The sequence below is a fragment of the Balaenoptera ricei genome, chromosome 11, assembly GCF_028023285.1.
Source record: "Balaenoptera ricei isolate mBalRic1 chromosome 11, mBalRic1.hap2, whole genome shotgun sequence".
NCBI classification, from domain to species: domain Eukaryota; kingdom Metazoa; phylum Chordata; class Mammalia; order Artiodactyla; family Balaenopteridae; genus Balaenoptera; species Balaenoptera ricei.
Window position 1 is genome coordinate 61009650 of NC_082649.1, and position 25973 is coordinate 61035622.

Sequence of the window (25973 nt, forward strand, 5' to 3'; positions counted from 1 at the left end):
CCCCTTTAATCATAGATGGGTGTTGGATTTTGTCAAATGCGTTTTCTGCACCTATTAATATGACAAAATGATTTTTTTTTTGTAGCCTGTTGATATGGTGCCTTACATTAATTGGTTTTCAAATGCTAAACCAGCCTTGAACACCTAGAATAAATCCCACTTGGCCATCGTGTATAATTCTTTCATGCACGACTGGAATTGATTTGCTAATATTTTGTCAAAAAGTTTTGCATCTAAGTTCTTAAGAGATATTGGTCCATACTTTGCTCTTTCCCTCCCTCCTCCTTTCTCTTTCTTCCCTTCCATCTTCCTTTTTTCCTTCCTTCCCTTCCTTCCCTTCCTTCCCTTCCTTCCCTTCCTTCCCTTCCTCTCCCTGCCACCTTTATTCACTTCTTTCCTTCCTCTTTCTCTGGTTTAAGTATAACACTAGCCTCAGAAAATGAGTTTGGATATGTACCTTTCTCTTCTATTTTCTGGTAGGGATTGTGTAAAATTGGTGTTGGTTTTTCTTTAAATGTTTGGTAGATTGCTTCAGTGAATCCGTCTGGGCCTGGAGATGTTTTGTGGGGCAGGATTTTAACTACAAACCCAATTTCTTTCGTGAGTACAGGGCCATTCAGATTATTAATTTCGTCCTGGTTGAGTTTTGGTAGTTTATGGGTTTTGAGGAATTTGTCCATTTCTTCTATGTTGTTGAGTTTATAAGAATAGTTTTTCTAGTCTTCTCTTATTTTTTAAGTGCTGAAGGATCTGTAGTGATATTCCTTTTCATTCCTATGTTGGTGATTTGTGCCTGCTCTTTTTTCTTTTTTTTTTTTTTTTTTTGAGTCTTTAAGAGATTTATTATCAATGTTCTTTTTAAAAAAGTAACTATCTTTTTGTTTCATTAATTTTCTTTACTGTTTTTCTGTTTTCAGTGTCTTTAATTTCTTCTCTAATTTTTATCATTTTTTTCCTTCTCCTTGCTTTAGGCTTGTTTTGCTCTTATTTTTTCTTCCTTTCTTTTGTTTTTAGATTCTCAAAGTAAAAACTGAGAGTATTGATTTGAAATCTTTTCTCTTTATAAAAGGTCTCCTGTAGATTTAGTGTTATAAGTCTCCTTTGCAGCAACACTTTTGCTGCTTTTGTACATATTTTGTTACATTGTTAAACCTTTTAAGTTTAGTTCTATTTATCTTTTAAAATTTCCTTTGAAACTTTGTTGTTGATTCATCAATTATTTAGAAATGTGTTGTTTAGTTTTCAGATGTTTAGAGATTGTCTATTGTCACTGTGTTTTTTCTGGTTTGATTTTATTATGGTCAGAAAACATATTCTGTATGAGTCCAGTTTTTAAAAATTTGTTGAGGTTTGTTTTATGGTTTAGTATATGGTTTATCTTGGTGAATGTTCTATGGGTACTTGAAAAGGATTCTGCTACGTGTTGGGTGAAGTGTTCTTTATGTAAGTCAATTAGATCCTCTTGTTTCATTGTGTTGTTTAGATATTCTCTGTTCTTACCAGTTTTTATTTCTAATATTTCTATCAATTGCTGAAAGTAGGATATTGAAGTCTGCATTTATAATTGTGGATTTGTCTGTTTTTCTTTTCAGCTATAACTGTTTTTTTTAAATGTCTTTGGAAGCTCCATTATTTGGTGCATACTTATTTAGGGTTATTGTGTCCTTCCTGGTGGATAGATGCTTTTGTCATTATGTAAGTTCCTCTGTTTCTAATAATTTTCTTTCCTCTGAAGTCTCCTTCATCTAGTGTTGATATAGCCACTCTGCCTTTATTTTAAATTAATTTTTGTATTTTATACTTGTTTCCATCCTTTCACTTTAAACCTACCTATGTCATTGCATACATATGAAGTAAGTTTATTGTAGATAGCATATAGCTGAATCATAATTTTGTATCTACTCTGCCAATCTGATTTAATTCGTGTATTTGGACCATTTACATTTAAGGTGATTATTGATATGTTAGGGCTTAAATCTGACATTTTTTGTTTGTTTTCTCTGCTTTTCTTATCTTACTTTCTTGTGGGTTATTTGAACACATGTAGGATTCTTTGATTTATTTATAGCACTTTTGAGTATGTCACTTTGCATAATCTCCTTGATGGTTGCTTTTATTATTGAAACATACATATGTGACTTATAATAGTTTATTGGTTTCTGTGCCTTACTGCTTTGAGTGAAGATAAAGACCTTATTTCCATTTATTCCCTCACTTAAAAAATACTTGTTTTACAAATGTTCCCTACATATATTGAGCACTTTATCAGATGGGTTATAATTTTTGCTTCAAGTATCAAATATAATTTGAAAAACTCATGAAAGTATGTTAGAGTATTACATATTCCCCTCAGTTTACCCATTCTGATGTTCTTCTTTACTTTTTTGATATTCTTAGCTTTATGTTAACATTTTCTTTATGTTTAGAGAACTTTCATTTGCTGTTCTTTAAGGATGGGTTTCCTGTAAAGGAATTGTTACTTTTCCTTTTTCTGAGAAATCTTTATTTCCCCTTCATTCCTGAAGTTCATTCACTGCAGTTAATTTAAAACTTGTGGTTGAAAGTTTTTGTTGTTGTTGTTTTTTGTTTTTGTTTTTTTTAGTCCTGAAAAATATTCTACTTTCTTCTGGCCCCTATAGTTTCATATGAGACATCTTTTATTTCAGTTGGTGTTCCTTTGTTAGTGGTGGGTCATTTCTCTCTGGCTGTCTTAAACGATATTTTCTTTGTTTTTAGGATTTAGAAGTTTAATTGTAATATATCTTTGTTGTGGATTTCTTTGGGTTTCTCCTATTTTGAGTTTGTTCAGCTCCTTGAATTTGTAGATTTCAGTCTTCTGCTAAATTTAGGTATTTTTTCAGGCATTATTTCTTCAAATACTTTTTCAGTCCCATTCGTTCTCTCCTCCCCTTCTTGGGATCCTGATGCTACAAATACAAGGCATTTTGTTATTGTCTGATAGGTCCCTGAGACTCTTCCTTTTTTTAGCCTATGTTTACCTGCTTTTCAGATATTGTAAATTCAGTTAATCTGTCCTTAAGTTCACTGATTATGTTTTCTGTCACCTGCACTATGTTATTGAGCCCATCCATTGCCTTTAAAAAAACATTATTTATTTGGCTGTACTGGGTCTTAGTTGCAGCATGTGCGATCTTTGTTGCGGCATGTGCAGTCTTTAGTTGCAGCACGCAGGGTCTTTAGTTGCGGCATGCGGGGTCTTTAGTTGCGGCGTGTGGGATCTGGTTCCCTGACCAGGGATCAAACCCAAGCTCCCTGCATTGGGTGTGTGGAGTCTTAGCTGCTGGACCACCAGGGAAGTCCCCATTGCCTTTTTAATTTTGGTTATTGTAGTTTTCAAACTTCTGTAGTTTACATTGGTTATTTTAAAAACTTTTTTTCATCTGAAATTTTCAGCTCTTTCATTGGTTTTCAGACAATTAGAAACTTTTTTTTTTTTTTTTGGCCATGCCGCATGGCATGTGAGATCTTAGTTCCCCAACCAGGGATCGAGCCTGTGCCCCCTGCAGTGGAAGCGTGACGTCTTAACCACTGGAAGGGAAGTCCCTGAAACATTTTTTTGATGGCTGCTTAAAAATTCTTATTAGATCCTTCTAGCATCTGCTTCATATTGGTGATAGCATCTGTTGATTGTCTTTTTTGATTAATGTTGTGATTTTCCTGGTTCTTGCTATGATTCATGATTTTTAAAATGATATCCTGGACATTTTGTCTGTTATCTTGGACCGTGTCTTCATCTCACTCATTGTCGTTAAGCCTTGCTGTTGCTAGGCAAGGTGTAGAGGTCCAGCTCATCACTGGACCCCATCAATAATTAACCTGGTGGGGGAATCATATTGCTGTTTGCGTCTCCTGGTTGGAGAATGGAAGATCAGCTTCCCGCTCAGACACACTGTTGCTATCACTGCAGGGAAACTGGAGAGTGTCTTGCTTGGCTGGGCAGGGAATGGAGGATCAGCTGCCTGTTCAATCTTAAAGATACTACACTTACAGGGGAATCAAGTCTCTGTTGCCTGCTTCCACCAGGTGGAGGACGGAAGATTAGCTCCCTGTTTGGCCTTGCCCACACCTCCCAGGTGGGGAATTTTGGAGTAGGCTATCTGCCTGGGGTGGGGATTGAGGTGGAAGATCTACTCCCTGATTGGCTCTGCTGAAACTACAGAGGAGGGAGGGGGTGTATGCAGTTTTCCATTGGTGTTTTGCCAGCTTAGGGCAGGTATTTTCAGAAAAGTTTTCAGTTAGGCCATCGTTTTACTGGTTCTTCAGCTAGGAGGAAACAGGCTTTTTCCTTTGGGGGTCAGTTCTGGGTTAGAGGCTTCTGTAACGTCCTTTCCCAAGTAGATGAGAGGCAGTAAGGAAACCCAGGAGATGCACTGTCACGTTGTTCCCCAAGTCCTCCATTTTCTAGGCAGTCCATCTTCTTCTTTCCACCTTTCCAAATCTTCCTATGCTTGTTTTTATGTTTTATCCAGGGACTTCTGGTTATAAGAGGGAGGACCTGCGAGGAATGGGGCTGCTCCATCTTGGCATAACTGGAAATCCAAAGTCACTTTTAAACATTGCTTGTGGAAATAGAAGTTGTGATTTTTTAGAGAGTAATTCAGCAACATCTATGATTATTAATAATATAACTTTGGTTCTAACAAACCTGCATTTGGCATTTAGATGTTAGAAATAAAAATATGGGGGCAGGACAGGAATAAAGACGCAGACATAGAGAATGGACTTGAGGACACAGGGAGGGGGAAGGGGAAGCTGGGACGAAGTGAGAGGGTGGCATGGACATATATACACTACCAAATGTCAAATAGATAGCTAGTGGGAAGCAGCTGCATAGCACAGGGAGATCAGCTCGGTGCTTTGTGACCACCTAGAGGGGTGGGATAGGGAGGGTGGGAGGGAGGCTCAAGAGGGAGGGGATTTGGTGATATATGTATACGTATAGCTGATTCACTTTGTTATACAGCAGAAACTAAAACACCATTGTAAAGCAATTATACTCCAATAAAGATGTTTAAAAAAAAGTTAAAAAGAAAAAACTCATGAACAACAGCAACAAAAAGAAATAGAAATATGAGTTATTCACAATAGATGCATGAGCGTGTCCATTGTAGCATTGTTTCTAGTGGTCAGTACCTGGAAATATAGTTAATATCTATTGGTATTGAAATGCTTCAATAAATGATGGTATAGCTATTATATATATATAATATATATATAAAATGAGTCATTTGATTAACTTGGAAGTATGTTCATTATATATAGATAAGTGAAAAATGAAAGGGCAGAAGTATATATTATGAAGTTATTTCTATAAAACAACACATAAAAATGGCAAAACTCTCCTATTTGTATCTATTTGTATCAAAACTTATTAAAAAGAAAAACATGTATGGAAGGATGATACCAAATTTTTTATCTGAGGAAGGTGGAAGTAGGAGATTGTTACCTTTATTCATTCTTATTTTTAGCCTTATTATATAATAATCATGTTTCACTTATTATAATTACATGTTTCACCTGTAATTAAGAAAAAAATACAATGAAGTCAAAGGAAGAAACTAATTAAGATAAATGTTAGCAGTAGGCACCAGCTGATTTTGAAGGATTAAGGGAATCTTTAAGGTAGTCAAAACTCAAATTTGTTTAGGCTTTGTAGATTAAAATTAATAATATAAATTACTCTCAAAATCACATAGGTAGCCAGTCCAGACTATGGAAGAATGGTTGGTATTTGTTCCTTTTTGCTTTGCAGCCCAGGTGTTACATTAGTGTGCATATAAAATGCAATGTTGAATATAAAGGTATGCGAAAGGGAGGCAGAATTCAGGTTAGCGAGATGTTAAAATTCTCTTTGATGAGTTTGTATAAAAAACTCTTCTCCCTTCCACACCTGTGCCTTGAAACTCTGCTAGCAGCTGGATTTCCAAGCTAACGGTGATGCTGCCTGTCTGCCGGAGAACTGAAGCCTCATATCAAGAGCCCACGATAACCTTTGCTACATTATGTAGATATTTTTTCCTGCTTACCATCATCACCATCAGCCTTTTATGGACTAAATTTCAGCACGGTTTCTATGATGTCGGCTCTCAAATCTATCTAGTACAACAGGCAGTGAAATTGAGCTGTCAGGATTAGATAAAAATGATATGATAGCCCCCAAATGTTCACCTATTTCTCCAAATGGTTTCATACTCATATTGAAAATGACAGGAGATAAAATAGGGTCTTGTGTGTCTCTAGAAATGATAACCCTTTGAGGGATGAATGGTCTTGTAAGTTCATTGTATAGGTTTGCTGTGAGCCTGCAATGTCAATGCCTCCTGATGGATCAGGTTTTCCTAGAGGTTTTTTTTTTCTTTCCCCATAGCGTTGCTATTAATATGGTAATCAGTGGGGAAAAAATCTGCTTTGATCTTAAAAGAAAGATTTTTTTTTTTTTTAAAAAGAAACCTTTACTTTGTATAATTGGTTAACTGTGTGGGAAAATATTTTCTCAGCTTATACCATACAAAAGTCAATTCCAGATGGATTAAAGAATTATATATGAGAAAGAAACTGTAAACAGCTGGAAGAAAATATGTTTAAATATGGGCAACGAGAGCTTTTTCCTGAGCAGAAAAGGAATGAAAGAAACCATGAAAAGAGATACTGATAGTTTAGCTATATATAGTTTAGAAACTTTCATATCTCCTGCAAATCATAAATAAAATTTCATGCTAAGAAAATCTGTAAATTTTTGCATCACATATAACACAGAGGTAATCTGTATACTGTAAAAAAGATTCATAAAGATATTCAGCTTCAAGTCTAATCAGAGAAATTCAAATTAAAATGATAACCAAATACTTTTTCTATCCATCATAATGTCAGATTAAGGGAAAAAACCTTGCACTATCTTATATCCAAAGTACAGTTACAGGGGCAACTTTTAACCAGTAGGTGAGGTTACCTTTTTGAGGGCATTTAAAAATGTGTATCATGAATCCTTATGATTCAGAAGTTCCACTGTTATAAATAAACTTGACTCACAGATTCGTACTTTTCTGGGTATGTCAAGTACCTGAAGGATCTGAACCAGACTTTTCTTGGTTGCTTAGATTTTTGTTAACTTTAGCTTTTAGATATGGAAGTACCGTGAGGCTCTTCAGAGAATCTCCTGGGTTCTAGTAGCCCCAGTCTGCACTGTTTGACAGCAACGTAATATTCCCTTGGTGATCATGAATCACTCACTCTTAATCAGTAGAGGAATCCTCTTCATCCCCCAAAGTGGAATTTTTGCTATGTCCTCTGGTGGAAACCTTTCTTCCTTGGACCCATTCCAGCAGAGCTCAGGGTCATGGAGACTGGAAGTAAAAATCTTGTGAGTGGGCTATTAAGTATAATACTGAGAAGCAGTCACTCCCACTTCTACCCCTTGATTGCCAGACCTGTGTGTTTTGACTGTGGGGAAGGCAAAAGCATATATTTTGTTTACTGATTCAAAGCATACACTTCGTTGTTGTAAGATAGGACCCAGTTTTTCGTTGTATTGTTTCCCAGCTGGCAGCATGACTGAGTTTGCAGCCGACCATTCCTCCTTTCAATCAAGCCAGGTGCCTCTGGGTGATGGCGTACTCGCTGATGAGCAGATTTAGTGGGCTTGAGCATGTTACCACACTTCCTTTGCTATTAATAAGTTCCTTGATCAGATATAGTGTTACATTGATTATCATGATGATAAATAAGGCATTTCTTAAGTCTATACTTAGTGGCACTGGCAGAAGCATGTGTCAGGGAAAGCAAGTCCATGTTCAAGGTATAACTATTCCAGCAAGGAGAGTTTACTGCCCCTTTTGTACGCCAACCTGTTGCTAGATGACTGGCTGGTCCCCCCAGGATATGGGGCCAGGCTGAGGGCTCAGCACTGGTTTCTCGTGTTGGCTGGAGTGGCAGTATCTAGGCCATCGTTGATGAGGAGCATTCCTTACGTTGGGTGTTCGGATTCTAATGTAAATTTTGGGGTGGACGCAAATCTTCAGAATATCGTGAGCCAAAGATCAGGGTTGTGATTCACTTATTGATGCTTCCCTGGGGCTCCATGCATCACCCCTATTTTCCAGGCACCGAGAATATCACTAGACATGCTAGGTCATAAGGCCCAGCATATGGCAGAGCAGCTTACCCTGCAAGTTGGAATTGCAGCAGAGCCTTTATTCACTCCACTTCCATTAAAAAACTATTAAATTTATGAGTCTCTCAGATAATGAGTCAGAGGGACACATTCAAAGGTGGTATGTATGTATTGCTTCCTAAGTTCACAAAGCCCACTTTTTGGGTCATAATCAGTAGAAGATGCAATAAGTTGTCTTTGACCTGGAGGGATAGCCCAACATGCTGTAGACCACTGAGTCCTAGAAACTTCATTGAGGACCAGTAGACCATGGATTTTTATGGGGTTTATCTGTCTCTCACATGTTTTACTAAGCCAACTAAAGTGCTTGCTGCTACCTGTTTCTCAGATCCAGTCAGCCTCATGTCATCAAAGTGCTAGTGTGCAAGTACAGGTGTGATGTTGGTGGGACATCAAGATGATGTAGATCTTTGTGGACTGTTTTCATGGCCAAGAGCAGGATCGTTAGCACAGCTCAAAGGCAAGGCAGTGAGCTTTACTGTTTGCCCCGAGTAAGAAGCAAACATGTGCTGGCGGTTCTTCCGGATTCATACATAGAGCAAAGCCTTTGCCAGGTCAGTAGCAAGTACCACGTCAGGGTGATGTCGATTTGCTCCAGTAGAGGTACCAAACCTGAAACTGCAGCTGCAGTTGGAGTCACAACCTGTTTATATTTTGGATAATCCGCACAGTCATTTTCTAAGATTCTTCACAGACCAGACAGGCGAATGGGGATATGATAGATTTTATCATCCCTGTACCTTTCAATTTTTTTGATGTTGGTATCAATTCCTATGATTTGGTTTTCTGTGGATATGGGTTACTATCTTTTTTAGAGAGGGGACATGCCAGGGGCTTCTGTTTGTCCCTTTTTACCATAATAGCCCTCACTGCACAGATCAGATGGCCAATGTGTGGATTCTGCTAGTTGCCAAGTATGTCTATTCCAGTTATAAATTGAGGAACTGAAGAAATAAGCATGGAGTAGGTCCATACATGTGGTGTGTCATTGTAATTTGAATTTGGGCCAAAACTGACTATAACCTGACTATCATAACCCAAGAGATGGTAGCTTTCATTACAAACAGAAGGATGATGAGCTTGCTGAAGATCCCATATTTATTTTTTTATTAATATTTTATTATTTATTTATTGAAGTATAGCTGATTTACAAAGTTGCAGGTATACAGCAAAGTAATTCATTTATATATACATATATATATTTTTTCAGATTCTTTGTCATTATAGTTTATTACAAGATATTGAATATAGTTCCCTGTACTATGCATTAGGTCCTTGTTGTTTATCTATTTTACACATAGTAGTCTGTATCTGGTAATTCCAAATTTATCCCTCCCTCCCAAGATCCCATATTTAAGCTACAAATTTTTCTTTAAGGGGGGAAATACACTTATAAGTTAAAGGATGTGAAGTAGATAGGTAAAAATGGGTTTAGATTGAAGTGAAGCAAAGAAAAGCATGGTGTCTTGATTTTCTGACATAGTATATGGTCTCAACAAGGAACTATTTGGGAGGTGGTCCAGGGTGAATCCAAATGGGATAGATTAGCCACAGTTTGCATCTTATGTCAGCATCATACTGCACATGGGAAGATCTGCAGTAGAAATAGACAATGGAGTAGTCCATTGATGGGCACCGAGCCCAGTAGGACCAGAAGGGGAGGGAGGATGTCTCAGGGGGGTAGGAATGGGGGTGGGGCAGGGGTGATGGCGTCCTGGAGGAACCCGGATTAAGCTAAAGCAGGGAGTGTGGCTTCTTCATTTTTAAACCCCGTATAATTGCTTTCTCACAATGTGAACGTGCCCTGCTCTCAATAAGAGACTAGTGGACTCTTGTCTGCGGTTCACGCCATTTCCAGGCAGCCTGCTCTGCTCTTCCCTTGAGCTCCCTTCTGTTTCTCCTCTTCACCTGCATACTCGTAACTCCTAATTGCCTGCCTGGCTTACCTCCTCTCTCATCGTTTATCTCTTCCTTTACCAGATTCATATTCCTCAAATGCCACTTTCATCAAGTCATTCCTTTGCTTTAAAAAAGTCCTTCCTTCAGTCTCCCTGTGATCCCTCTCCTTTTCGTTACCATGGCCTTTGTTCCAGGTTTGCTGTTACTAGTTCCTTTAAAAATGGTTCATAGGGTTGAGAAACTCACCTCTTCGTATCAGCTTCGAAGTGTAAACTTGTTCCCCTGCCATTCAGAGCTTGGGGTTCTGCTGGGGTTCTCCCTGCTTCCCAGGCACATTTTTCCTTCATGTGAGCTTGGGCCTTCCCTTAATCCACTTATATCTGCACCATCATCTTTAGGAAATTCTTTGAAGGTTCTGGCTGTGAATGGTACAATTTCCTGTTCTTCGGGATAACATGAATCTTCTGTGGGAATGTGAAAAAAAAAAAAAAGGGAAGTAAAATATTTGGGTTCAGCTGGCCAACTTGAACCAGAATTTACCTCTGTAGTTACAGGGCTCATGGTAGGAAGTTAGCATACATTTTTTGCTTTTTTCCCACCTCAGTCCCTTCTTTGCTGGTTCTCCCTCTTCTGCATCTTCCTGGGCCCTCTGTTTCTATTACATTGCTATCCTAACGTGATTTCACCTAATCCAGTGGCTTCAAATACCATCTATTTATTGGTATGCACCTGTATGACCTCTCTACACTCCAGCCTTATATTATCCTAACATATTCAGTGGCATGCCCAAGAGGAATCTTCAAGTCGCCATAAACGAACCAAATCTGTTCCCGAAGTCCACCTCCACTGCCAGACTCCCCCCATCTCAATAATACTTGGATTACTGTTCAGATTGTTTATCTTTTTAACTTGATACCCTTGAAGACCGCTAAGAAATAACATTTGCAGTTCCGTCGTAGAACAATTTTGAAGTGTTTATGGACACTACCCTCAAATGTTTCCACATTTTACTTCCTTCATAGAATGTGAATTCTTTTACTAACTAATGTTCCGCTGTCAGTAAAGTCAATTTATTCTACTATAGCCTGTGTAAACACATCCTGTAATGTGAAGGCGTCAGGGAGGGCATGAAGAAATGAAGCATCATTCTAGAGTGAGTTTTATATTATAATGGATCCCTTCAGTCTTTTATTTCTCCCAGCACAGGTAATGGATATTTTCTTATGTGTTAACAGTCTGTGCTAGTGGTTGAAAAGTGAGTAGTTTTTGCCTTAAAGAAAAGGTATTTCATACTATCGTAATTAAGTAGCACATTATTAAATTTTGTAATAGATAATACAGATTTTAGAAAAAATTGATTCCTTAGAGACAAGTGTGAATTTACTTTTTATACTCTGTAAATTTTGATGGGATTTCTTTTGTATTCTCTGATTTCCAAAAGATAAACATTTCCATATTCTCTGCCCTCTGTTTCTGGCATCCCTGTTATTTATATGGAGGATTTCCAGGAATAGGGAAAGAACCACTTTTGAATCATCTCAATCTCTGGTTGGGTTAAGGTGATCCAGGATTATATGTAAATCCTGTCTCGGGAAGTCTAACCCTAGGCCTCAAAATATCCTTCCACTGTTCACAGACTGTGTTGATAGAGTCTAACACTCATCAGAAAGTAATCAGGCGTATGAGAAGATAAGATGATATGATACAAAAAACAAATGGGATAAACTACAGTATCCCCAGGGCTTACAATGGAGTTAATCAGATATAGACCTTAAAATAACTATGATCAGTATATTCAAAGAATTTGGAAGATGGAGAATTTCAGTAGAGAATTAGAACTACGAAGTGGATGTTCAGTAACTGAAAGGAAGAACTCAGTGGGTTAACTGCAGATTAGACACAGCTGAATAGAGAATTAGTATACTGTACTCAAATCATCTGGGATCAATGGAGAGAGACAAAAGGATGGAAAATATGGAGAAGAGCAGAAGAGACATAGAAGAAAACAGTGGGGAAATGATGGGTTTTTTTTTTTTTTACAATAAATGGTGCGGGATCATTTTGGCATCAATATAAAAAAAAAACCCTTTATCTCTAAATTACACTGTACAAAGAAGTTAATTCGTGTAGATTGCACATTGAAATGTAAAAAGATAAAACAATAAAATTTCCAGTAGATAAGACACATGAAAATTTCTTCATTACCTTGGAGTAGACCAAAAATTTTTAGCAGGACACAAGAGCACTGTCATAAAGGAAAGTATTGATAAATTGGATTACCTTAAAATTAAGAGCTTCTGTTCATCAGAATGCATCACTAAGAAAGTAACAAGACAAGCCATAGAGTAGGGAAAAGTATCTGCTATACACAAAATCGACATGGGCTCTTCACTAAAATATATAAACAACTGAAGGGCAGATAACGCAATAGAAAAATGAGCACAGACTTGAACAGGAACTTTACAGAATTGGTTATCTTTGAATGGCCAATTAACACCTGAAAAGATATGTTAATATCATCAGGAAAATGCACTTTGGTCACAATGAAATACCAATGGATGTCCCGCAGCATGGCTATAATTAAAAAGCCTGATAATGGGGGCTTCCCTAGTGGCGCAGTGGTTGAGAACCTGCCTGCCAATGCAGGGGACAAGGGTTCGGGCCCTGGTCTGGGAAGATCCCACATGCCGCGGAGCAACTAGGCCCGTGAGCCACAACGACTGAGCCTGCGCGTCTGGAGCCTGTGCTCCGCAACAAGAGAGGCCGCGACAGTGAGAGGCCCGCGCACCGCGATGAAGAGTGGCCCCTGCTCGCCGCAACTAGAGAAAGCCCTCGCACAGAAACGAAGACCCAACACAGTCAAAAATTAATTAATTAATTAATTAACTAATTAAAAAAAAGCCTGATAATGCAGAATTGTGGCAAGGATGTAGAGCAACTGGAATTCTTATACCTGCCTGTTGCAGTGTAAATTGACTTAATCACTTTGGAAAACTGATCATCAGCAATGCCTATTAATCTGAAGCTAGGCATACGTTATGATCCAGCAATTTCACTTCCAGATATATATCCAACAGAAATGTTTCCATGCATTCAGCATAAGATGTGCTTGGCCGTATTCATTAATTGAAATAGCCCCAATGTCCATCAACAGTAAAATGAGTAAATTGTGGTATATTCACACACTGGAATACCACACAGTAATGAAAAAGAATGTAGATGAAGATCTGCAAATATAATGTCAAACAAAGAAGGCATACTCTCAGATAACTGGTAATATTTAGTTTGGTGGTTGAAGAGTTGAGGGAATGCCAACCTGTTCTAGAAGTTCTCAGCGCATGGGCAGATTTTGTTGACTTTGAGCTTCACACCAAGATCATCTGTATGGGCATTTTGACATGAACTTTAGCATCAATATCTCCAGGGTGTTTCTCTTGGGCCAGTTAGTTTCACCGAAGTGCGTTCCAGGTGTCAGCCTGGGGGGCAGGGACTTGGCTGCCTGGGTCTGGGGAGCCACCGTGGGGAAGGCAGCTGGAAGTTCTAGTATTCATTGTGCAGAAATTCACCTAGTCTCCCGGTTTTGTTTGGTGGCCCCCTCTTTTTTTTTTTGGCTGCACCATGTGGCTTGTGGAATTAGTTCCTCTACCAGGGATTGAACCTGTGCCCTCGGCAATGAAAACGCAGAGTCTTAACCACTGGACCGCCGGGGAATTCCCCTAGTGGCTCCCTCTTTGGCTTGGTTTGCTTTCTCCTAGTCCAGAAGCTTTCTGTTTGACTTTCTTTAGAGAATAAATCTCCAGACTTCCACCTGTGTGCAAGTCTGGCAGTAGTCACCTAGATTCATTGGGTAGAGGAGGTAATCTACAGATCAAACACTTTTTAATCAGATTTTGCCAAATACTTGTACTTTTGCTCCTTTTCCTTCACCCTTAGTTTTTAGAAGTATCTTTTCAATGCATGGTACCAGGGCAAGTGGTTATCTACTTGGAAAACCAGTGGAATTAGACTTCTTCCGAAATCCATATGATAAATCAGTTTCCAGTGGATTGAAGACTTCCATGTGAAAGACACTCAAAGGAGAAGAAAGAGAAAGAAGGAAAAAAAAAAAAGGAAGGGGGAGAAGGACAGTTCTGGATCATATAAATAATGCCTCCAAGTCAATAACAAAAGATCAATAACCCATGGGAGAATGAGCAAAAGACCGGAACAGGTATTGCACAAAAGAGAAAATATGAACAACAAAGAAATATCAGAATATGCTTACCATATTAATAATTACTAAAGTTCACATTAACACCACAAGATATAAATGAGTAAAAATTGGATACTACTAGATATTGGTGAGGTAGTTGCTCAGGGGAACTTGTACACTGCTGGTGGGAGTAATTGGGACAACCATTTTGGGAAACGGTTTGGCAGTGTTGTGAAGTGGGACATTTCTTTTTTTTTAATTGAAGTATAGTTGATTTACAGTATTGTGTTAGTTTCAGGTGTACAGCAAAGTGAGTTATACATATATATGTATATATATCTATATTTTTTCAATTCTTTTCCACTGTAGTTTATTACAAGATACTGAATATAGTTCCCTCTGCTACACAGTAAGTCCTTGTTGTTTATCTGTTTTATATATAGTACTGTATATCTGTTAATCCCATACTCTCAATTTATCCCTCTCTCCCCTTCCCCCTTTGGTAGCCGTAAGTTTGTTCTCTATGTCTGTGAGTGTGTTTCTGTTTTGTAAATAAGTTCATTCCATTTATAATGAGAAAACTGAAGCTTTAAAGAGCTTAAGAAACTTGTTCAAGATCACGCTGTTAGAAAGTGCTAGGGCTGGAAATTATAGCCAGATTTGTTGAAATCTCTGTCAATATTATCAAGTTAAAAGAATGACCCTACTGAAGGAAAGGAGAAAAATAATCTAGAAATCATAATGGGGCACAGGCCATAATAAAGTTTTGGGGTACTGGTGTGGTATTGCTGTTGATTTACCTCTTTTTTAAAGTCATCCTGACTCTTGGCACAGTGAGAAGATGGAGGTCTATAGCTCTTACAGAAAGTGGTAGTCTTTTTGCAGGGCACTCAGCATTTATCATCTGGTAGCGTATCCTGTGTAATTGAGCATTACATCACCTAAAAATTTCTTTGAAAAAATTGGCTGTGTAGAACAAGGATATTACTTCATGTTTTCAAAACATTTTAACTTAAGTTTTGAATAGATAACTCCTACTCATGGCTCATAATCCAAAAAAATTCAAAAAGTAAGAAATTACACCTCATGCTCCACAGCCCCAGATCACCATCATACAAAATAAAGCATTATTATTACTTGCTTATTCATCCTTCCAGAATTTTTTTTTAAATCCAAGCAAAAGTGAATATAGATTATATTCCTCTCTTGTTACACAAAAGCATACTATTTTGAACTTTGCTTGTTTTACTTAACATATCTTGCGTTTTTTTCTAAAATATATGTAGAGCTTGCTCATTTTTTTTGGTAGCTACATTGTAATGGTGGACTGTATTTTATTTAACCAGTCCCCTTTTGCTGGACAGTTTCCACCTCAAATTGTTGCTGTTTGTCATATGTATACAGGTATTTTAATAGGAATTGGAAATGTTTTTTCCCAATTTGTCTTAAAAATTTTTTAGCTTTATTGAGATATAATTGACATATAGAATTATAAGATATTTAAAGTGTACATCGTGGTGCTTTGATATATACATACATTGTGAAAGGATCCTCCCATCTAGGTAACACATCTGTCACTTCACATATTTTCTGTTTTTGTGTTTGGTGAGAACATTTAAGTTTTACTCTTAGCAAATTTGAACTGTATAATACAGTGTTCTCAATTATAGTCACCAGGTTTTACGTTAGACCCTCAGAACTTATTCATCTTGTAGCTTAAAGTTTTGTACCCTTATACCAGCTTCTCACTATTGACCCCAACCCCTGGCAACCACTTTTCTATTCTTAGTTTTCTATGAGTTTGACTTTTTTTTTAGATTCCACATGTAAGTAATACCATGCAGTGTTTATCTTTCTCTGTCTGGCTTATTTTAACTTAGCATAATGTCCTTAAGTTCCATCCTTGTGCTGCAAAGCAGTGATAATTCCATTGCATGTATACACCACATCTTTTTTTATCCATTTATCTATTGATGACCAAATGGGGGAAGTATTTTTCCCCAATTTATTTGTCTCTTGGTTTTGCTCATGGTATCTTTTCCTAAGCAGAAGATTTTTTTACTTCTTATGTGATCCAGCAGTATAATCAAACAGTAGAATTAAGAAAAAGGCCTTGGGGAAAATAAGGACCAAGGAATTGACGTAGAGAACTAGGTAAAGTCTTACAGCAATCTCAACAGCCATATGTATCTATTCAGCTGATGTTTATTGAGCCCTTATTTTGTGTCAGGAACTATGCCCATAAGTGCAATGATGTTGTGGTGAGAAAAATCAGATACAGTCCTTGCCCTTGGCTATTTTTAAATTTACTGGAATGACAAACATTATCAGATAATAAAAAATATATTAAGAAATTGCAGTTGGGTAAGGGCCTTAATGCTATGAGACGATGTCATAGATTTAATTTAAGAAGTCAGTGAAAACAGTGAATTATGAAATATGTATAAGAGTTCACTGGCAAGGAGCGGAGAGAAAAGCCATGCAGGCAGAGAGGCAGTACCTTGTTGCTGGGGGAGGTATTGAGTTTGAGGGACTGCAAGAAGAACAGTATGACTGCGGGGGAGAGAAAGCAAGTGGAAGCTGGAGAGATAGTTGAGGGCGTTGTAAGTTATGATAAGGAGTGTTAAGAACTCCCATGTTAAGAAGAGTGGGGTTCCACTGAAGGGTTTTAAACACAGGAGCAAGGTGGTGGACAAGATCAGTTTAGATGTAAGGTGTGTAAGGGTTAGACAGAGTAGAAGCAGGTAGGCCAGCTGGGAGGCTCTGGTCGTAGAAGAAGGAGAAGGGAGTTTGGAAGCTTGCATTTGGTGAGGAGTGGAAAAGTGTAATGGTTTAAGGAGTATTTAATGATTGACTTGGTGTGGGAAGTGAGAGAAAGGGAGGTGAGAAGGATGACTCCTGGGTGTCTAGCTGGTAGAGAGTGATGCTGTATGGTGGAATATTACATTCTGAAAGACAACCAGTTTTGTTGGGATGATAATGGTGGTTTTTTGGGATATGTAGTGTTAGGAATGCCTTTGAGACAAGCAAAAGCAGATGTCAAGTCAAGTCAGCAGTTGAATGTACAGGTCTGTAGCTTGAGACACCAGGTTTGGGCTGTACATAGGTGATTGGAAAATGTCTGTGTAGATAGGTGGTAAATTAAATCATGGGTGGGGATGAGATGACCTGCATGAGATGGGTAGAAAGAAAAGAGTAGTGGACCCAGAACTGAGTTTTGATAGATTTGAGCATTTAGGAGCATGAACCAACAAAAGACACAGAGAAGGAACAACTAAAGAAACCAGAGAAGGAAACTAGAACTGTATGCTGTCATGATGTATAGAGGAGCAGGAGTGGCAACTGTATTGAACGCTGCTGAATTGTTCAGACAGGTGAAGGCAGACAGGTGTCCGTTGGCTTTGATGTCATGGAGGTTGTTGGTGACCTCAGAGCAAGTGATGGGAGTGAGAGCAGATTGTGGTGGGTTGAGGAAGTTAGGAGGAACAATGGAGATACAAGGTGTAGATTTCTCTTTTAAGAGGTTTTACCGAGAAAGGGAGGAGAGAGGCAATGGGGCAGTTGGTAGAAGGATGTGAAAAGCGTTTTGTTAAATGGGAGAGAGTGAATATATAAAAGTAGAAAACGAGTAATTGGCAGTTTTAAGGTTCTGAGAAAGTGGAGGGGAATGTGATCCAAAGCACAGTTGGAAGGAGAGAGAGGTCTGCAGTTGTGATGGGAGGAAAGGAGCCTAGGATAAGACGCACAGTCAACTGAGAATTAGGAAGAAGAGTTTTTTTCGTGATGCTCTCTATTTTCTCTGTACAGTAGGAGGCAAAAGCACTCACTGAGAGTCTCATGAGAAGATGGAAATTTCAGGGTTTAAAGAGAAGAAAAATTTGAAGATAGACTGGGAATAAGTCGACCAGTGAAATGTAGTTGGGTCGCTGGTGCTGTTCAGTGCCACTGGGTATTGGTGACATGCATTTACAGTGGAGTGAATCTGCCCCATGTTTAACTTGAGCCGCCTCTCTGCAGATGTACAGAAAGTATATAGATCATTGGATTCATCCAAATCATTTGGCTGCATGGGTGCAAAGAAAAGAAAGAGGGCAAGAGTGTAAGTGAAGAAGTGCTGATGGATTGGGAGAAGATGTCATGGATTCAATTAGTGGAAGTTCCCAGCGGCTGAAGAACTGTCACAGTGGAAGATCGTGCAAGTAGGAATAAGAGCAGATTATGGTCAGAGGGCATGTTTGTAATACTTAGCTTGGAGGGGATGCAGTTAAATGCCGGAATCTTTAATGTTGGAAAAGCTGTTCAGCAGATGGCGAGACTGGGCAGGGAGATATCGTGACCCATCTTGGGGAACCAAAAAGGAAGATGGTATTTTCTGGTCCCGCTCCTTAGCTGGGCTGATGGAACAGGTGTCAACTAACCAAACTTCTGATTTGGTTTCATTCCCAGGTGTTTACTAATAGGGCTCCAAATAATAATAAGCAGGAAGGCAAGAGGATGCATAAATCTACTAAGAGAACCACGTAAATGCTAAGTGTTAAGATTTCAGTGTACGTTACGTATGTGTATTGTGTCCAGAACCACCCCTTTCCTGTTTATAGTGGGAGTTTTTGGAAGTTCTGAGAAGTAGAAGTTGGATGGGATGAGTGATTGCAACAGAGCTGGAGAGGTGGATAATGGCAAGGGAGTCCAGCAAGGGAGATTGCTGTAAAGGGGCCTTTGAAGTCAGGGGACTCATTGCCTTTTAGAGAGTTTCCGGGACTAGGAACTTGGGGAGTGGGTCCAGCAAAGGGAAGGAAACGTGGGCCTAAAACTTTTCAACAATACCCTAAGTAACCAGACTGATGATTCAGTATGTCCCCTAGTTCTGGATTGGAGGCAGTTGGTTCAGAGATTGATATTTAATAAATGCCAATTGTTCGAAGAAGAAATAAGTTTATTGAGACAGATTTCATAAAACCATTGGGCAAAAGGGCATGTGAAATCCAGATGTTCAGATAGTGTCTGCTATCTATATCACCCAGTGCTGAAATGAAACTTTTTCTTTGGATTTATATACACAATTTAATGAAAGAACTGGAATTTATGTGACTTGCCTGGGGTTCAGAGCAAGTTTAAGACTGATGACCAACACAAGTGCAGACAACTTGTGGTTCTACTCTGAATCTTCAAAACACCAAAGCCCTCTTCTCTCCAGACACTTTTGTTTGCCTTTCATCTGTCATCTGAAGAATGTGGTTTCCTTTCATGGGCCAGAGGCAAAGGAAGTCAGGGCATTGTTTTGTAATACATTGGAAGAGAGATTCAAAGTTGCCTTATTTTCTCTCTGCATAAATGTTTCGATTTTTCTAAGGCAAAAATAGACTGTGCTTGACAAGTTGCTCCAAATCTAAATGTCAACAAGATGGGGACTGTGCCCCCTGGAAACACTTGCCTTGGTGGCATGTTTGGGCAGGTGCTATCAACTGTTTTATCATGAGAGGTAATCTTTTGCATTTTGCTGTGTGTAGACTGGTGATGTACATCGAGAGAGACAGCAGAAAGACCACTCCAGGCAAGGAACAGCAAAGCGGCAATGAGTACCTGTCCAAGTGCCTGGACCTGCTCATCTGTCACATCGTGCAGGAACTGCCACGAATCCTGGGTAAATTGGAGTCTCGTCCTCAGGCCCCTTGCTGCTTACCTTTCTGCGACTTGGCATTTAGGCATCACTTCTTTTTTTGTTCTTGCCAGTATGTTTTTTGCAGGCAAGTGCAATGACACTTTTTCTTGAATGTGTAGTTTCAAAATTTGAATGTGCCTTATCTGTTTTCATAATTATTTTGTATCAGTGACATGAATGAGGCAATGAGCAGGCTAACGTTTACATTGAGTGTCATCTAGCAGTTTTGGAAAATAGAAGGAAAGCATTTTAATTGGTTAAAATTGGACTTAGGCTATCATTTTAGGTAACTTTTCTCAAGATTTCTCTCTGCATAATTCTGAAGAAAAGCTTTTTCCTTCAGGTTATAGCCACAAATTTATTTTTTGTTAAAAAAATTTTAAATGTGTAGGCATTAACATTTAATATTAAAGAATTTTGATATTAAAGTTCAAAGTTTGAAAATTTCTTTGGTCTGAAAAAAAGATGAAAGTAATAATGATTTGCAAAGGATGTCTATTACAGCTAACAAAATTGGTTATTCCACTGTTATTTACAGACATGAAAATAATCTAAGGAATGCGTACGTTTAGTTTAAATCTCATTCCATGCTTTTCCAGAAGATGTAGCTATAAACCAGAAATGTTTAAAATGTTAAATTTGACCCAACCCGTTATGGTAAAAGCTATTTAGACGCAGAAATTCAGAATATTAAATCAAAGTAATGAAAATATCTTCATGGCTGATTTGACAGTAACTTTTTGCTCCTTACTAATACTGTGGGAAATTTTTGCCTGTTAATGACTGAAAATAGAGCATTTCAAAATTTATTTGGATTGTAACCTTTTTAAAATCTGCAAACCAAAGGCCATGAGCTGGTCAATTGGTAGTTGAGTTTCTTATTACCTGACTTGTCCTATCTCAGGAGATGAGGTATTCAGGTATCCAACAAACAAGTTTTATTTATTATTGGACTTGCCATCCAATGAGCAGTATTAGGAATTGATATCTTATTACTACCATCCTGTTCTATTATTAAAAAATTCTGATCTATAATCTGTTCACTTGTAATTTTTTAATAACTTTTTTCTGTTTACAAAAGTAATGAGTGCTCATGGTTGAAATTCGGAAACTGCAAAAAAAAAAATCATTTCTATTTTAAATTTCTAGGTGAGGGATCAATTTTATATCCATCCTGACCCCAGAGGCCACAACTTTCTGTTGTAATGTAAAGAGTTGTGAATAAAACAATGCAGCTTCTACCCACTTCTTTTATTTGGAGATTAATTGCTTCACTCAGCAATCCCATTAGTGTTCAGCCCACAACCAGTGGTCCTTACGTATCTGTGGTCTCTAACCTCACGTGTGCTCTGGGGTGTGCTTCGCAGGTGACATTCTGAACGCCTTGGCGAACGTTTCTGGTCGTAAACACCCATCCACAGTTCAAGCGAAGCAGCTGAAGATGTGTCTCCCCCTCATGCCTATAGTGCTTCACCTTGTAACGTCTCAGGTATCATCCTGTTTGGAAAAAATGTATATAAATGTCACTCCCTTCTTTGTAAACTGGAGCTGAGAAACATCAACTCAGACAAAACATTTTCATTTTTCTTTTGTACATGGCTTTCAGGATTTAATCTGTGGAAACTTTCATCACACAGGTATTTCGACCTCAAGTTGTAACAGAAGAGTTCCTTTTCAGTTACGGAACTATTCTTGTGAGTAATGCTGAATTCTTCACGTTCCTAATAAAAATGTGGCTGTCTCTACTGTTTGTGGGATTTGGTGTCAAAATGAGGTAATTTAAAAATCTTAGTGGTATTTATTTGTCTCTAGGGAAGTGACCTTTTTATATTTTTATCTGTTGACTGTAAGAAAATTTGACATTTGGAGGAAAAATACATTCTCTCCTGATAATGCACTTTGTTCAGAGACAGACCCAAATAGCGTAAATAAGTCCATAGAAAACATTTTCATAGATTTTGATATTAAACATCATGAAAAAATTTAAAATAATAAATTAAAAAATTTTTATATATTTATATGTAAAGTGTGCACTTTGATACACTTTGATATGTGCACCCCTACGTTTATAGCACCACTGTTTACAACAACCAGGACATAGAAACAACCTAAATGTCCATGGACAGAAGAATGGATAAAGAAGATGTGGTACATACATACAATGGAGTATTACTCAGCCATAAAAAAGAATGAAATAATGCCATTTGCAGCAACAGGGATGGACCTAGAGAGATTATCATATTAAGCAAAGTCAGTCAGACAGACAAATATCATATGATACTGCATATATGTGGAATCTAAAAAAAATGATACAAATGAACTTATTTACAAAACAGAAACAGAATCACAGACATAGAAAACAAATTTATAGTTACCAAAGGGGAAGGTAGGGGAGGGATAAATCAGGAGTTTGGGATTAACATATACACACTAATATTTATAAAATAGATAACCAGAAAGGGCCTACTGTATAGCACAGGGAACTGTATTTAGTATCTTAAAATAACCTATAATGGAAAAGAATCTGAAAGAGAACAGATTTATACATATATAAAAAATGGAATTCTGGGAATATAGTATCATTTACTTTGGCTAACATTGTTGAGTTTTGTGCAGTGTCTCTTTTTGTGATGGTATTTCTCTAACTTGAGCTCAATTTTTTTTTTTTTTGAGCTCAATCTAACCTTGCCTTTAATTTTGATGAGATGAGTAACAATGAAAAACAAATCATCATATTATCTTTCACTTTGATTTTTGCTCACAAAAAATAGTCTCTTTGTTCAAGTTGTGGCTTGTGAATTATGTTATCTTCTTCCCTTGCCTGGAATAGTTACAGTATGTACTGTTGATAAAATGGGGAGCTGTACAAAGGGAAAACTAAGACATTGGTCACACAGCATCTTTGGTCTTACTTTGATATTAATAATAAACAGTGAACGGAGATTTTCAAAATGCCATGTCATATAGGTATCTAGTTAAAATGAAGTAAACATCTCAATTTTACTGCTTGTTTGGAATAAAAAAAAAAAATGATTGCCACCCACAAGTGAGCATATAGCTTCCTAGAAGAGTCATCATACGGTGAAGTATGATGTTTTGAAGTATGAATGTTGAGTAGAGAGGTCACTGATTTTTGTAAGCAGTGTGTTTAGTCAGTGCAGTGCGGGTCCTTTTGTACTCATTTTCAAAGTGTTATCATCCTTGAGTCCGAATTCTACAAAGCACATAATTTTCGTAGCACATTCATGAATTTGAAAATTATTAGAATTTTGTCTGCCACCTCCTTTAATTTGCTTTTTAATCATTTTAAAGGACAATGCGGGCATCATTTTTAGCAGAACTATAATTCTATATTTGTAACTCCATTGCACTAACGTATTGATGCCTGAAAATAGTAATTTTGCCCTTGTAGCCCACCTTGGAATATTTTGGCACAGTGATTGTTTGGGACAGATATAATTGTGTTCATTCTCTTATTTTTTCTCATGTGTAGTACTTTTCTCTGCCTACATTAACTGAGTACAGTTTAGGTTTTCAAGGAACTACCAAGTGTCTCCAACATAAAAGTCTTTGTGGACTTTCAGGAATTACAGATATGTCTCTTAGGGAGACCTCATCTGCTCCATGTAATTCATCGGCTTCCACTGAGAAAGGGCCTCCTCATCTTCTTCTCCCAGGAGTGGGTGTACCCTTTGAAGGTTGGGGGTGTTCTGTAGGGCTCTGTATGGGTTTTCTTAACAAAAGCACTTTCAGGGGATGCAAAATAACTTGCCTAGTTCAAAGGTAATTGTGCTACTGAAAATTCTTTAGCAGTCTTTTCCCTGATAATGTCGCTCAAGTACTGGGAGTTTATACACATAATGAAAAAGGTCTTTTGGCTCTCTTGGGACCATTTTCCTGGTTTGAGTCATGGCCAGTCCCAGAAATCTTTTGTTGTTTTTCTTACCTCATCTGTTATTTGGCCTTAGCTGTGTGTTCATCTTTCTTTACTCGGTGTTGATGGCACTGATGAGACACTAGTCCAGGGACAGTAGTATTGGCTAAAATCAAGGACCTGGATTTAGTTACCCACCCAGCTCTAGTGTACGTTATGATGAACCGTTGAGAGTTAGATGTTGCTTCTGTGAGTTGATTCACAGTCTACTCAGAAGATGCCACAAATATTGTTGAAGTCACAGTGCCCCTCTGGTGCCAGAGGCATAGGCAACTCCCCGGCAGCCTGCAGCCCCTTAGAAGTTCATGGTGCAGATTTGCACAGTAAAGCCTCTTGAGTTTTCTGCTTTAAAAGAATTACTTTACATTTTGCATAGGCAAGGCTTTCCTGAAGTTGTTTGAGAGGTTTTGGGTTTGTTTGTTTGTTTGTTTTGGGGGTGGTGGTGGGAAGGCTGCACAATTATAAATGTTTGTAGGCCAGTGTGCAGAATGGCTTTGTGGAACTGGCCAGGGCACAGTGCTTCTCCTGTCCTGGTGGCCTGAGGGACCAGACCATTCATGTGTATACCCTTAGCACCGTGTTGTGAAAGCCCTATTGTTCTACCTGCAGGTAAATATTAGTTTTAGTGTTTCTCAAAATATGTCTGGTTGAGTAGCTACTGTATTATGGCAGGCCCATTGTCCTTTTATATTTAAAAAATACACCTTAATTTGAGGTATTCAAGCTTGGTCCACCTTTAGTAGCTGTATACTTGGACTTCTGCTGAAGGAGCTCTCCAGGAACTGCTGGCCTGCCTCAGGTGGTGTGGGGACAGCAGTCAGGGTTGGTATGATCTCCCCTCATTAGAAGGGTCCTGAAGGCACAGGCTGGAGGGGGCATTGGAATTGTGCTTCCCATTGGCTTCAGTTTTCCTACTGGCACCGGACATGGTTTGCCTGTTAACCTATAGACATCTTTTATCTTTTTGGTAGAAAAATTCAGGGTACTTCTTATATGGAGACATGAGTAGAGGAATTAACTTTTTGTAAACACTTCTTCTTCCCCAAGTAAAATGAAGTTTTGGTCTCCTTATGTTTTAAAGAGGCAAATGTTTGGAAGCAATTTAACAGGGCACTTTTAAACCATTATTAAGCTTTCAAAGGGTCCAGGCCAAAGAGGACTACATAGCTGATAATTTCTATTTTCACTTCTTATTGGCAGAAGCAATGTGCCATTGTATCTGCCTCCCTCTCCTGTAAAAAAAAAAAAAAAAAAGTACCCCTAGGGACACTTTTAGCAGTGAAGCATCTAGGGAAGTGCTATGAAGAAGTTCCGCGGTTAATTTCTCCATAGTTCTTTCGAGCCTCTGTTGAATTGCGCTGAGAAACAGGAAATAATGACATGAAGGAAATCTGTTTGAGAACTCATGATGTGTATTATCCTGATGTTCACTGTGTTTCTTGTGTCCTTCTGAAAGTGCTCTTGATTAATGAGCTGAGGAAGAGGACTTTGTTCTTAAGTTCTGGCCTCATCAGTTTATAAAAGTACAGTGGTTGTGTGGTGGTTATAGTTTTCTACAAAAAGACATCAAAATTCAAATTTTCAAATGAAAGAAATGATAAAATTATTGTGATTTTTCACATAAGAATATGATTACAATCTCTGTCATTGATAAATCTTCACTTATCCTGGGCGTTGGGATGATTATTAAAAGACATACTCCTGCCCTCTGCAGATTTTTATTTATTTAACTTTATTTTTTTGGCTGCACTGTGCAGCTTGCGGGATCTTAGTTCCCTGACCAGGGATTGAACCCGTGCCCCTTGCAGTGGAAGCTCTGGGTCCTAACCACTGGACTGCCAGGGAATTCCCTGCAGATTTTTATTTTAAGTGAATGTTATTTTGTTGATAGATTGTGACTTCACTTGTAGCAGATAAAGCAGAGAGAGTGAGTGTACTCTTGTATTTTTAAAAATATACTATATCATTATTTTTTTAAAACATCTTTATTGGAGTATAATTGCTTTACAATGGTGTGTTAGTTTCTGCTCACTATATACTTATTCATTGTCACACGAATGTTCTTGTTGTAAGATTTTTTCCTTTTCCTTTTTTCTTT

The 25973-nt window shown here is 38.1% G+C and overlaps 1 protein-coding gene across 4 annotated transcripts in view; it reads left to right on the plus strand.

Moving 5' to 3' along the window:
* Positions 1 to 25973, plus strand: part of ULK4 (unc-51 like kinase 4) — a 539805-nt gene that overhangs the window by 150451 nt on the left and 363381 nt on the right. For all 4 annotated transcript variants that reach the window (XM_059939363.1, XM_059939366.1, XM_059939365.1 and 1 more), the window contains 3 exons: positions 19790 to 19923; positions 21309 to 21430; positions 21579 to 21635. In XM_059939363.1, coding sequence (XP_059795346.1) covers positions 19790 to 19923; positions 21309 to 21430; positions 21579 to 21635 — 313 coding nt within the window. The remainder of the gene's footprint in view (positions 1 to 19789; positions 19924 to 21308; positions 21431 to 21578; positions 21636 to 25973) is intronic.